The following is a 14,527-nucleotide window of genomic DNA, read 5'->3' as shown; positions in this document are numbered from 1 at the left end:
ACATAGCTCTTTTTCCTAAAGCTGACAGAGGGTCGTTTGTACGCATGCCCTACACGTCAGCACAGAGGATGGGAACGGTGCGTGTCTTGTAAAAGCATGCGTTTGCATCTCATTGGATGCTTCCACGCTGAATTTCAGTGTATTTGTCTGTGTATTTACACATATCTGTGTTTGCACAAATGATGCACTTTAGAATTTGTCATGTATGGTATGCTACTTTATTGCACATCAGTTATACTTATACAGCCTGCTAACATGTTCACCAAAATAAAAGGAGATAGCCTAGCTTGCAAGATATTATTCACAAAATCATTTTCACAGGATTTTTGTAGGTGTGTTTGTTTTTTCTAATTTTAGCCATGAAAGAAGAACCTATCCATAGCTAATTTTGGGGACTCTTTTATTCAAGTGGATGTGAACAGTGTAGAGTAAACATTTGATTAAATATTTACTCAAGGAAACTGATACTTTAAAGTAATTGTATTCAAGTTAAAAGCCAAGTAGCTGTTCAAGTAAAAGTAAAGAAAAGTACTTGAAAATACTCAGAATAGGACCGGCAAAACATAAACATAACAAATTCTGATATTTCCCCCTCCCCAAAAAATGCTTAATTAATCTTCATATGTCGTCCTAAAGCTTGTGTAAGTGATAGGTTTATTCAATGTGGAAAGCATATCTTAGTATTTTTCCTCAAAAAATGATAATGTAATACTGCTCAGGTAGATGTTTTATCACTGTGTATGTAAAACTGCACTACTAAAAATGCACTTGTGTAATAATAAAACTCAGAGAACCGCCCGCCTCTTGATGAGAGACATGGACATGACCCATACGTGACCAGGGTAGGGTAGCCCACCAGTTGCATGCAGCGCCTGGGGGTGTGTCCATGTGCAGTGACGTTCCATCAGCGGGCTGGCCTGTTGAGAGCTCAGATGATGGGGATTATATTGGTTCATGTGCGGTGCTGGTGGGTTTTGTAAAGTGCTGCTGTTCTGGCTCACAGGTTTATGGTCGCCCCGTGGAGGTCTGCCTGAGGAGCCGCGACCGGAGCAGGCATGGGCATCGGGGACTACATCTGCGTTACTCTGCGTGGGGGTGCGCCCTGGGGGTTCACTGTGGCACAGGGAGAGGGGGACACCTACAGACCCTTGGTGGTCTCCCAGGTAACTTTTAAGTATAAACCTGTCTGTATATTTGCTTCTAAACAGCATTATCAACCAACTTAATACCTACGTTTTTCCTCCTCGCCACAAGTCCTAAGTCAATATTGTTTATTTTCGCATTCAGCTGGACTAGAAAGCTGATTATACTGACTATGCTATATTCTGTAAAAGAGCCCACTTCATTCTATCAAGTGTTTTTCCACTCCTTAGTTCCCAAAAAATATTTCCCAACACTGTTTATTTTTGCCTGTACTTTCATAACAGCAAAGTGTGATGAAGACTTCTTCTCTTCTTCAGGCATTTTTGCATGCTTTGGCTGCATTTTTTTGGTGCTAGATTCCTCAGGATCCTTATATGGTCAAGGCCAGGACCGAGTGTGAAGCTGCGGGCTTGCGATCTGTTATCACTCAAAAAGACTTTAGTAAATGAAGCAGTACGTTGTGCAGACAGATGAGTGAGAGTTCAAGAGTGATGGGTATGCATGCACCTTATCACTGTATATGGATGCAAATGAGTTTTTCTGCTTTCGGAATGACATCATAGTTAAAGGATGAAGGAGGTATGCAAAACAGATTCTGATATTGATTGTGGAACCTTATTGCCTACACGGTGCATGTGCGATTTACCTATTATTTTGCATTTCGATAGGCTTGTTTTATGGTCATGGCCAAAGGTTAAGGCACTGTATATCAACAGCATTAACTTTGCTGGAAATTGTGTCATGCGTTACATTAAAAAAAGTTTCATTATTCGTGATTACCGTCTGTGACAGTGCCTTGCGGCATGAACACGACCCATTTTGCTATTAATCGAATCCAGGTGGAACAGCGAAAAGTTTAGTTTAGCTTTCGCAGATACCGAGGAGGATCTCCCAAGATCTCTCTGTCGTCCACGTACCGGAGAACATGTAAATATTTTTCTTAAACCGCATTCCTCGCACATCAAAGCTTTCCTAGAGGAGCGCTTTAGTGCGGCTAATAGCAACAATGGATCACCTTAATGACAATAAGATGTCTTTGGTGAATAGGGGGCTATTTTTAGTTTGCATGATTTCTTTTCTTTGAGGCATACTTTTCAGAGACAGAACACACTCAAACTCAAAAAAACATGATGGATTGGGCTTGCTGTGGTCAGATTTGTCCAGAGACACAGTATTTTTCTCCATGCTACTGAAGTCTTTAAGTGGGCTGTATAAGTTTGATTTGATATGGTACTAAAAGGGGTAGAAATAGTGGCTGTAGTAATAGCAGTAGTAGTAGCTGTCGGTCGTAGTAGTACAAATGATGTATGATTAAAGCAGTAGTGGGGTTGTGGTTGAAGGATAGTACTATTGAAGCTAAGATTTGATTGAAAGATGTTAAGTATGTTATTGAGTTAAAAACTCAAAACAAAAGTTATAGTATTGTTGAGTTCTTTTACTAATGCTGTGCACTCTTTCAGCCTCTGTTGCTTTCTCCAAATGTGGTTTCGAAGTTTGCACAGATCACAGCCGAGACCGTGTTTTGTGTTGTGAGAAAACTCTTGTCGAGTGCCTGACAGACATCGCTGCGTAGGAGTGCGGGGGGAATCCATTTGTAAAAGGTTCTCTCCATATAAGGACACTGTATTTTTCTTCTAATTTGGAGTCTTGGCTCCGATACAAAGTTGGTGAGGTCACTTTATTTTTAAAGCTGGCTGCAAGAGAAGAGCGCAAGCACACGTCTTAACCTTTTTTTTTTTTTTTTTTTTTAAAGATTACGAATTAGCGGCAACAAAGCAAAGAGAAATAACTCCGATCCCATCAAGCTGAACGTGGAACATTAGGACCTCGCTAATTAGTTTGTCATCGTGGAATGTGGAGTGCCAAAATGCATTAGGTCTTTCCATGAGCCAAACGTGCTTCATCCAAACATAATGCGTTGATTATCTGGATTATTTGAACCGGCAAACATTAAATATACATAAAACTGTCTTTAGAGTTACAGTACACTTTAATAATGTACCTGATTTTTGGAAGTAAACATCTGTTTCTCCGAGTTATTCACTTATTATCAGAGGTTAATCATTTCTATTTCCCTGGGTGGTAATAGTACTTCTCTGATAATGACTGCAGTAAATGTACAGTGACTATGGTACACAGTCAGAGTGATGAGCTGAGACGCTTGTGTTTCCTCTACATCTCTGTTTTGGATTAGCCCGTTCTGAGCGCGGCCGTTTGTTTGGATATTAGAGTGGTGAATCACCGTGTTCCTGAATGTCAGTGTTGTGTGTGTGCGCGTGAAGGCCTAAATGAACTGCATAAATTCTAATCTCAACATCTGTTTGTGCTGTATGGAACATTTCCTCTGAACTTGGGGTCAAAGAGGTGATGACAGGTCTCTGCATGATTTGCAATGGGATTTACTAAAGGGCATTGCCGATGCTGTTGAATTACACTAGGCAAAACGTGCAGATCTTACTCAGTTAGTACATCTGCATGCACATATCGTTTTATGAAAGTCATTTAAACTAATACACAAAAGTTCCTGTTTTGAGTCTAACTACTGTATTCTATTAGTACTGTTGTGATTACTACTACCTCAAGCACAAATATTTTCAGCTTACTTGAACTGCCAGTGATTCAACTATCAGTACTATGATCACTACTGCTAATTACTGCTAATTACTGCTCTTGCACTTGCTACTATATATTTGCTTTTTGTCCCCCGCATATTGCTTGATGTCAACTTTCCAAAATGTATTTATTTTAATTAAAGTTTTTAAAATTTGTATTTGAATGTTATTTTTTAATATATTTTTTATTTATTTATTTATTTTTTATTTCAGTTTTTTTTCTTCTTTTATTTTTTCTTCTTTTTGTTATTATTATTATTATTATTATTATTATTATTATTATTATTATTGTTGTTGTTGTTGTTATAATTATTATAATTATTTATTATTATTATTATTATTATTTTAATACACAACAGAGTTACCGAGCAAAAAATAGCTTAATTCACTTTTGATTTGGTTAATGCTACTGCCACAGAACTGCCTGTAGATTTGACAATTAAAAAGCCCCATGACGGCATTTCAGATTGGCCAAAATACGATTTCAATCCATTTTGATTATTTACATCAAGACCACTGTGACATGGCCTACCGTAGACAATATGAAAAATCCTAAACTTTGTGTAGGAACTGTAGGTTCTGCTGGAAGTGAGTGCTACCTGTGCGGCAGCTGGGAGATGTTTGTGTGAAATGTAAAAACTTAATGACTTAAAGCTGTTTCGGGAGCAGGAACCGCCAGGAGCGCAGCATTATGCGGCTTCACTTTTCCTGTGATTTTCTCTCGTGCTCAAACCCATTAAAATGATAATGGTAACATAATCACAACACCGCAGGATGGAAACTGTTGCCTATTGGACTTGGACTGCTGTAACTTTTGACTTCCTCAACAAGTTAGAAAAGTGTTGAGTTTCAACAATGACAGTTTAGTTTTAGCCCGAAATGATGGAGTTGTGCAAGTGGTAGTAGAAGTTTTGGCACGAGCTGTAGTAGAAGTAGCTGGAGTAGAAGTATCGTATTTTCCGGACTATAAGTCGCTCCGGAGTGTAAGTCGCACCAGCCTTGGCAGCTACCTGGGCATGGAGGCGTAACTGCACCGTTTACAAGCCTCTCCTGGCATCACATTTGCGAACCCCTTCCTCTAGCTGTGGCTACTAGATTTTAGGCATGGCAGCTTTATTCATACCGCACATTTTGTACACAAGGCAACTTAATCTTAATCTTTAGTGGTACAGGAGTAGCAGATTCTGGCGCACAAGCCTAGAGCGCCCTCTAGTGGCTGTCAGTGTGAAAATAACAAACATTTGGAATTATATATTTTGACATATAAGTCGCACCCCCAGCCAAACAATGAAAAAAAGTCTGACTTATAGTCCGGATAATACGGTAGTTGGCGATTTAGTTGTAGTGGTAGAAGTATCACTGCTACAAAGCAATTTTTTATATACTACACCACAAACTCCTATCTGCTTGTCCTTTGATTTAAAAAAAAAAACTATGCTTTCAAAAAAAATTAAATAATGTTTTGTGCTTTTAATGGCAAGCTTGGGAGTGTGTGTATCTTTTGTATGTTGCTTGTCTCCTTGGAGGCTTCCTTGTGTTCCCCTCCTTTTTTGGAGCAGCATTAGTTGCTGTGGCTTGTCAGGCAAACTCTTCTACCCTAAGTGAGGTGTGAGTCCCAAAGGCAAGCACAAAGGCTGCCTTATACGGCCTGTTAGCTCCCTCATATAACTCATGTATACACTCCAGTGGCTTTTATATGCAAGTACTCGCTCTGTAAAATCACTCATAAAAAACTGTTTATTCACCTCTGTGTTAAAGCTCTGTGATGTGACTGTTAGATTTACCTGCCTGACAAGGCTGTGGATTAAATGTATAGCTCCTTCAGCACTCCTTATCGATATACAGTAATTTCCTCAGTATTAGCGTTCTATCACATTATTGTGTGTATGTGATTTCATGGAATTTTCTTACATGCCCCCCCTAAGCGATCAAGAGTGAAGCCTACATGTGTGTGCAATGCCATCTAGTGACCACATTGTTGTATTACATAGAAGCGATAGATCCATTCATGACATGATTTTATCCGGTTTATGTAAAAACCTTTCCAAATAATAGTTTTCTTTCATCATCGTCTCATCAGTATCAATGGGTCTCAAGAATAATAAATAAATCAATAAAATAACATCAATCTACTAGAAACTGCTACAAGAAACTTAAGCAAACAGTTGAAAAACTAAGCGCTGTCTTTTGAATGGTCTTAAGTCCTCAAAGTACCGTTGTGTGACTGAAACCCATTGCTGTTGAATCTTAAATGCTTCTATTTATCAACCGTTTTATGGGCCATGGGAAGCAATCAGGGGCAAATGAAGCCCTTCGTCCTGTGCTAAACTGTGCTCCCACAGATTGGCCTGCTGAGAACTGGACCACATCGGTAATATGCAGCTGTGATTTACCATAATGATGTCTTCTCGTCTGCAGGTAGAAGAAGCCGGCACCGCTTTCCTGTCTGGGGTGCAGGAGAGTGACCATGTGGTGTCCATCAACGGAGAGCCGTGCGCAGATCTCACACTGGAGCAGGCCTGTTCGCTTATAGACACTTCGACAGACTGTCTACAGCTTCTACTCAAGAGGTATTAGGCACCAATTAAACTATACAAATATTATGATGCACAAAAACACAGGATAAATGCCTTAAGTCTGGCCAAGTTAAGAGTTAGTTGATTTAGCCTGGCTTAATTAAGTCAGATTCTGTTACTTTAGGCTGAATAAAGCCCAGCTATGTGTTAAGTCACAATCATTTAAGTCTGTCTTAAATAAACCAGAAGCCCTAGGTCTGGGACGGCTACCAAACCCCCCTACTTCAATTTGTGCTAATCAGTCAAGCCTGTCTACTGTAGACGATAGTATGACGTGTATGTTATGTTTCACTGACTCTCTGTGTTTTATCACTAAATGTGTTTATTTTGCTGGTCCGCAGGCTGTTGTTGTTTTCATCATGCATGAGTTTGCAGTCCTGAAAATGTCTTATGTGTGTTCACACAATTGTAAAGTAGATATAATCCAATGATTGTGTATTTGTTCTGTTCCGTTTTGCTTTAGGGATTTGGTCATGTAAAACAGATAGTGTTTCTCTTGTAGTTATACTCCTTGCACGATATTAGCATTTAGATAGCTTATTGTTTTATGACATGGCCGTCTTATTCACTCTAATAGACAAAGCCTGTGTGTACATCAATTTGCTGTGTGTACTAGTGAGTTAATGCTGTCAGCCATGTTTGACCTTCCAGTCAGCTCACTCCAAGGTATTGGAGATTTATGTGTACCATTGCCATGCAGCTGCCCCACTGTTACCCAGTGGGCACTGCTTGGCTCCTGTCATATTGCTCCTTGTTGTGTAATGTTTTCAATACACTATTTATTACACTATTCAGTTGACAACTAAACAACTTGTAGCTACTTTTAGTGCTCCTAATCATCCTTTGCTGTTGCTGTGGCTACCGTTACCTTTTTTACAGCTACAATATTTATTACACTGCTGTCAGACTGTACAATAAGACTGTAAAGTAACATGTGCAATAATCTCTGTATCAGCTGCACTTTATTAACTCTGAGTGATCTTCTTGAATGCCGACTGTAACAAGTGAATTTCTCCTTTGTGAGATCAATAAAGGATTATCTTATCTCTTATCTTATCTTACCTAGAGCAACGTCTTCTAATATAATTAAAATATTAGAACAAGCTACAAACAAGTGATCTTCCACTCAACTTCCCCTTTTAACTTTTCCCGTCCTGCATTTCCCATAGATGCAACAGCGTTCCATCAGATGACGATGACCCAGAGGAGGCTCCTTGTGGTGATGCTGTGGAGAGCACCACATTGCATATCCTCTCTCCCAAACACCGACCCCCGAGCCCCAGGGAACTTTACATCTCGGAGTCCCTGGATGAAGCGTCCTGTGGGGGGATGGACAGTGACGGGGAAATCCATAGGGGAGCTCGACTTCTCAGCACAAAGTTACACTTGCCCTACGAAACATGCCCCGAATCCACAACAGAAGACGTTTTGATGTCTTTCTCTCCGGGGAATGTGGTTGAGCTCCAAGTTTCATTGGAAAAGTCTACATTTGATAACACTGGCATCGCTTCTATTGGGAATACATGTGATACGGAGACTAGATTGACAAATGAAGAACCCGCTGGGGATGCTGATGCCGGTCCACAACAGAGCACTCGTGAACCACTTAGCCATCACGGCGTGGTGCTCAGCTCTTCTTCCATCCCGGGGCAGGTGGAGGTTATTCTGCAGGGAGAGGGGAGGGGTGCGAGGAGTGGGGTGGGTGGCCCCAAGATCAGCTGTGAAGGCGAAGAAGAAGGAACATGTCAGGAAGTGCCCAAGTCCTTTACAGTGACATTTGCCACTGAAGAAGAAACAGCCAAGGATCTAGACTCTGGGGAATCCGAGGAAGATCCGGACCAGCCACACAAGCACAGAGCGAGGCATGCCAGTAAGTACCGCACCGCTATCGCTATAGAGATTCAGTGATGTGTTTTGAAATGGGGGCTTGCATGTTGGATGAGGTGTGAGCTGTAAATTGTAATTGTCAACACCATTCTGAACTTAAAATGTAGCCCTCAAAATAGTTGCAAGAGGACTTGAAATGCAAGGAGATACATCCGGCTATTTGTATTTGAAACACTACTAGTGGCATCAGTCTATTTTGCACAGCAACATGGAAAATAGATGACAGTGTTTCTGATTAACAGAGGACGTTACGGTGGCCCCCAGTGGTCTAATTTTCTGTATAGAACATATCATTTTTTTTCTTCTGCCATAGTCACAGTTCAGAGATCTATGGGAAACACTATATTCAAATAATTAATTGAATATCAAATAATAAAAAATAAAAAAAGTTTTGGGGGTGAACATGGCCGAGTGTAGATCTAAGGGTATTTGGGTGAAGTGTGTTGGGGACATAAATACACCGGGGCACGCTGACGATGGCGCAGACGCGGCTCTTTGACAGACACCAGCATGTGTATGTGCCCCTGTCACCTGAAACCCTCACACTGCTGCTTAAACCGGGCTAAAAAAGACAGCCCAATGCTCACTCCTGCTGCTGCTCCCACCTTCAGGTTAGTCTTGTTGGAACAGAGCTAAGATTTTTTTTTCAATATTGATATAACAACGTGTGCGCTCGTGATATTTGAAATGCTATGTTTTTACATTTTCAAAGATTTTAGGCAGACGGCACGCTTTAGAGGCAACAGGGCTTGTGCATTCGCTCTATCTTTAAGGCCGTGGCTCTCACAATGTGCACTGACTGGTTTATTGAGGTGAAGGTCTAATTTGAAATCAGGCGCTGTCTCTGCAAATTAATATTAGACATGGGTCAATGGGTTTTATTACAATTTTGAAAGTGAATGATAGAGCCTGTGTGTGTATACTGGTGATATACTATCTATCACACAGCAACAGTAAATACTTTTGTATAATATCAAAATTTATCTTGTTGTTTAATATAAAACAAATGGATACTGCCATTCAGTGTGGTGTTAGCATTGCGAGGGTTACTGATAAACTTTCAAAACAAAACAACTTTATTTATTTTGTTCCTCCTTCCCTCCTTTATATTTTATTATTATTTATTTAATTGAGTAATATTAACTTTCTCCTTTGTGTTTCTTCTGCAGGGCTCAGGCGCAGTGAGAGCCTGTCCGAGAAGCAGGTAAAAGAGGCAAAGTCCAAATGTAAACGTATTGCCCTGCTTCTCAAGGCTGCCCCACCCAACCCCAACAACAAGGGGGTGTTGATGTTCAAGAAACACCGGCAGAGGGCCAAGAAATATACACTAGTAAGCTACGGAACAGGAGAGGAAGACAGAAGTGACGAGGAAGAGGACGACGAAGACACCCACACTGTTGAACTGACTATTGTGCCATCCAAAGATATTGAGCTAACCAATGCTAACAGTAGCACAGGCGTGATAAGTATAAACTTCGATAAGGGCCTTCTTGAGATTGAACGCAACCTGAAAAATCAAATCAAAATGGAGTGCGATACTTCAGGGAAAGGCGCATTAATGTTTGCTCAAAGGCGCCTGAGGATGGATGAGATTTCAGCCGAACATGACGAGCTTCGGCGACAGGGGATACCAGTGGATGGAGTACTGGAGGTGCAGAAGACGAAGATGGAGGAGCAGTCTTACATGCAGTCTGCAATGGAAGGACGTGGATATATGGATGTCAACATACATCAGCAAAGTCAGCAGCAGTATCAGCAGTATCAAGGGCAACAGTACTACGAGCAACAGCAGCAGCAGCAACACTACCAACAACAAGCCATTCAACAACAACAAAATTATCAACAACAACAAAACTACCAACAACAACAAAACTATCAACAACAACAGAACTACCAACAGCAGCAGTACCAGCAGCAGTACGAGCAGCAGCAGCAGCAGCAGCAGCAGCAACAGCAGCAGATGTACCAGCAGAAGGAGTACCATCACGAGCAACAGCAGTACCAGCAGTATACTGCAAACATAAACGGAACATTACAACAACAAACTACTGAGATGCAGAGCTCTCTAAGTAACCGTACAGCAAAACCATTTTCAGCACAAGAGATGACGCCTGCAGCATATTCAAACGGGGACAACCAGGAGAACCAAGGAGAGCAAATAGCTTCTCGCGATGAGCGGATATCAACGCCTGCCATCAAAACTGGCGTTCTGCTGGACACAAGAAGAAGAACTGGTGGAAAGCCTATGTTCAGCTTTAAGGATGCACCCAAAGTTTCGCCTAACCCAGTGCTCCTGAACCTCCTAAACAGAAGTGATAAGAAACTGGGTTATGAGTCCGGGACTGAAGAGGACTATCTCAGCCTGGGGGCTGAAGCTTGTAATTTTCTTCAGTCTCCAAGATTTAAACATAAGATTCCTCCACCAGTGGCTCCGAAGCCAATGATCAACCCCAACGCTCCTCCTTGGGCTGTGCAGATGGAAGTGGCCAACCCGGACATGCCTCAGTGTGCTGAAAATAGCCTGATAACACCTGCTGCAGCCCCCCTTGCTGATACTACTCCTGCTGCTGAAGTGGAGCCAGCACCTGCCCCTGAGCCCCCAGCCCCCTCCGTTCCACAGGAGCTGCCTCCCAGCTCTATAGCAGAGGAGCAGCACACGTGGAGTGTGCCTACTGTCGAGCCACAGCAACAGGCTACTCAAGCTCCAGCTCCAGAGGACAATATTCAGATGAACTCCGTACACCAGCCCGAACCTTCTCCTGCCTCCTGGCCTCCAACTCAGCCACTCCCACAGCCATCTGCTAACTCCTGGCACCAGGCCACCACCCCACCCCAGGAGCCTCTTCAAAGTAAGTCTCCACCACAGCCCCCATGGGTGACCCGTCAGCCCGCTCCTGTGCAACTGCCGCCACAGCCCCAGACAAACTCCTGGACCCCTCAGATGCAGCAGTCCTGGGCTCCAGCTCCAGACCAGATACCTGCACAAGCACAAGCCCAACCGCCGTGGGCTCAGCCTCCAGAGCAGCCATCCTCACAGCCCCCGGCGCAGCCTTCTTGGGCTCAGGAGCAGCCTAGCATGCAGCCAGCCTGGGCCCAGCCTCAAGAGCAGATGCAGCTCCAGGCTCCATGGCCACAGCAGCAACAGAGCAGAGACTCTCAGCCTCAGCCCCCGTGGGTACAGCAGCCCCAGCAGAAAGCACAGGTGCAGCCTCCCTGGGCACAGCCTGCCCCAGAAACCCAGCCTCCGTGGGCCCAGCAACCTCAGGCTCCTCCTCAGGGTTGGCCACAAGCCTCCGGTCAGTCACAGCCTCCTTGGATCACTGCTCAGCAGCAGCAACCACAGCCAGGCTGGAGCCCTGCGCAGCCTCAGACACAGCCTCCTTGGATGCAGCCGGCCCAAGCCTCTCCTCCGCAGCCTCAGGCCAGTTTAAACCCCTGGGCCCCCGTGCCTCCTCAGCCTCAGCCCCAACAGCCATGGGCTCAGCAGCCACCAGAGCAGAGCCACCAGCCTTTGAACGCCTGGGGTCCAGAGCAACACCAACCGCAACAACAACCTCCATGGGTCCAACAAGCACCTCCGCAGGCCCCTCAGCAACCTCAGCAGCCAGCCAACAACTGGCAGCAGTCATCTGTGAAGAGCTCTCCACCACCCCCAGTAAATAACTGGTCTGCTCAGACACAGCCTCCGAGCTCCTATGCACAGCCCTCACAGCCCACCCCTGTGAGCACATCACTGGTCAACACTCGCCCTTCTCCAAAGCCATGGCAAGCTCCACAGACCAGGTCCTCTCCCCCTCCTCCTCCTCCACAGAGAATCTCCTCCTTCACTTTTGGGCAGAGAGCACAGGATAACTCTTCACCTGTGAACCCCATGGCCACCATTCTACCAACTTCTGCAGGTCCTGCCTACGAGATGCTCGCTGTCAAAGGGAAAGGAGCGGACATGTTTGCCAAGAGACAGTCGCGAATGGAGAAGTACATTGTGGACTCAGAGACTGTAGAGGCAAACAAGGCAAGCCGTTCAACATCACCTGCTACGTCTTTACCCACCGAATGGAAATATTCTCCTAATGTACGTGCCCCACCACCTCGAGCCTACAATCCTATTCAGTCTCCTCTGTATCCTCCTGCAGCTTCCAAACAGCCAGCTAACTCTAGTAGCTCTAGTAAATCTAAGAAAAAGGATAAAGATAAACCAGCCCCTCCTCCCCCCAAACCTCTTAATGTCATAGACGTAATGAAGCATCAGCCATATCAGCTTAGTTCCTCTCTGTTTATCTTTGGGCCAGCAGAGGAGGCTAAGCCCCCTGCTCCAAAGCCAGAATGTCCTCCTCCCAACCCTAACCCTATCCCACCTGTAGAAAACCAGCCACAGCTCACATATGAGCAAATGGCAATGCAGCAGGCAGGACAAATGGGTACCCCATACCCTCCCCAAGCCTATGGGATGCCAATGCACCCGATGGCTCAGGCCATGATGCACGAGGGCCATTACCAGCAACCCCCACCCAACATGTATCACTATGGTTACCAGCAACCCCCAGGTCCATACCAGCAGGTGTACAATCAGCCTTATCAGCAGCCACCTCCACCTGCTTATCCAGGCCAGACCCAGCAGTCCCCTGTTTCTCCCTACCAGCAGGCCCCTCAGGCCCCTTACCCTCCTGCGCACAGCCCCCCTTACATGGCTCCCTCTTCTATGCAATATCAGGCTCCTAGTGCAGCTCCCAGTACAGCTCCCAGCTATCCCATAGCAGCCAGACCCGAGTCAGCATCAGCTGCAAACCCCGCAACGGCTCCTAAACCTAAATTTACAGCTAAAAAGAGCTCAGCTCAGGTGTGGAAGCCATCAGGGGGCAATGAAGAGTGATTCAGGTGTAAATTCTCATTGATGCCAGTGCACAGAACTTGTAGAAGTATTCAAAGTTTGAGCACAATGAAAATGAATGAAACTGCAGAGTAATTGCTCATAGTATGTATATTTTTAATATTCAAAGTGGCACAAATAATGCACCCATTTTTAGATGGTAAAGAATGTGTGAACACTAATGCAGGGACGCCCTGTCCCAGATATTTGGATGATGGCAACAAAAGAACGTCTATTGAAGCATTGATAGTGCCTTATATGTGACTGAAATAGTCATCTAAGAAAAGTTATATCCAGGTGATATGGACAGTTATGTTTTTCTAGTTTCTGTAACTTTACCTTTAGAAATTGTGAGACGACAAACCCACTCTGAAAGATTTATGCATTTAAATAGAGACTGTTTTTGTCTCAAGGTGTTTTTTACTCACTTTTGTGGGTTCGCTTTATTTTTAGACCTATACCAGCTGTTGCATCATGTTGGTAACTATTTATAAAGTGCCTTGAGAGGGAGCCCTGAGGTCCACAGGCTTGAATTTCAACTTTGGCCACTGAATGAAACCATCTCTTTCTCTCATATCTACTGCCTACTCGTGCTGCTCTGTCTCTTCACTACATTTGAAATTGTTGAAACTTGCTATTTTTCCTACGTTTTATTTATGTTCCTCCTTTTTCCTTGTGTGTGTTCTCATTGTTGCACTTTCTGTATGACTCACTGCTGTGCTATTAAATGTTATTTTACCCTTGTTTTCTTTTATTTCCTTTTTTATTTGTTCCATTCTTTAATGTCTTGACACATTTTTCTCTTTCATCACAGTTTTCACCGATGCCAGCGCAACCCCCCCCCCCAAAAAAAAATATATAGATATATATATGTGTGTGTATGTATGTAGATAGATATAGATATATAGTTGTAGTCAAGGATTACGTTTTTTTTTTTTCTTTTAGCTTTTCAACAATCACACAAATTACAGTTTATTAGAAGCCACAAACACCTCATTACCTTAAGTATACTCTGTTGAGCAATTGATCTAAGTGCTTGTATAGCACATTCCCACGCAATGACTAAGTGATGCTGAATATTATTAGGCCAAACAGAAATGACCTCATGCAGTATTCTAGACACTAGGTCACTATCTAGGCCACTCTTGAAATGTATATGATGTGTCATGCATTCTGAGAAAGAAGGATGCTTTGATATCATTTAGTTGTCAAGGCATATGGCTATATTTAATGAAATATGACATTGTGATTATTGGCAGTGACATTCAATTATGTGCTGTCTCTTTCTGACACAGTAATTCATTTAAGCCAACGCCACGCTGCAAGGTTTACAAAAGCAAAATCCACCTTGCACGAAATTAATAGTAAAAAGCCTGATTTAGTGACTCACAATTACATTTTAACTTGTGATTTCAGGATTGTACCCCATTTTGGTATGTCCT

General features: G+C 43.3%; 1 protein-coding gene across 1 annotated transcript; it reads left to right on the top strand.

Annotated features, from left to right (window-relative positions):
- The first annotated feature begins 55 nt into the window (after positions 1–55).
- Positions 56–13,789, top strand: synpo2a (synaptopodin 2a). Its single transcript, XM_079580315.1, has 5 exons — positions 56–77; positions 1,004–1,163; positions 6,174–6,325; positions 7,501–8,201; positions 9,388–13,789. Exons 2-5 carry the CDS (start codon positions 1,056–1,058, stop codon positions 13,086–13,088), a joined length of 4,662 nt encoding a protein of 1,553 aa, XP_079436441.1. The 5' UTR covers positions 56–77; positions 1,004–1,055; the 3' UTR covers positions 13,089–13,789.
- Positions 13,790–14,527: the final 738 nt, after the last annotated feature.

The sequence above is a fragment of the Gobius niger genome (genome assembly GCF_951799975.1).
Source record: "Gobius niger genome assembly, chromosome: 21".
NCBI lineage: Eukaryota > Metazoa > Chordata > Actinopteri > Gobiiformes > Gobiidae > Gobius > Gobius niger.
This window is presented reverse-complemented; position numbering and strand designations above follow the sequence as displayed.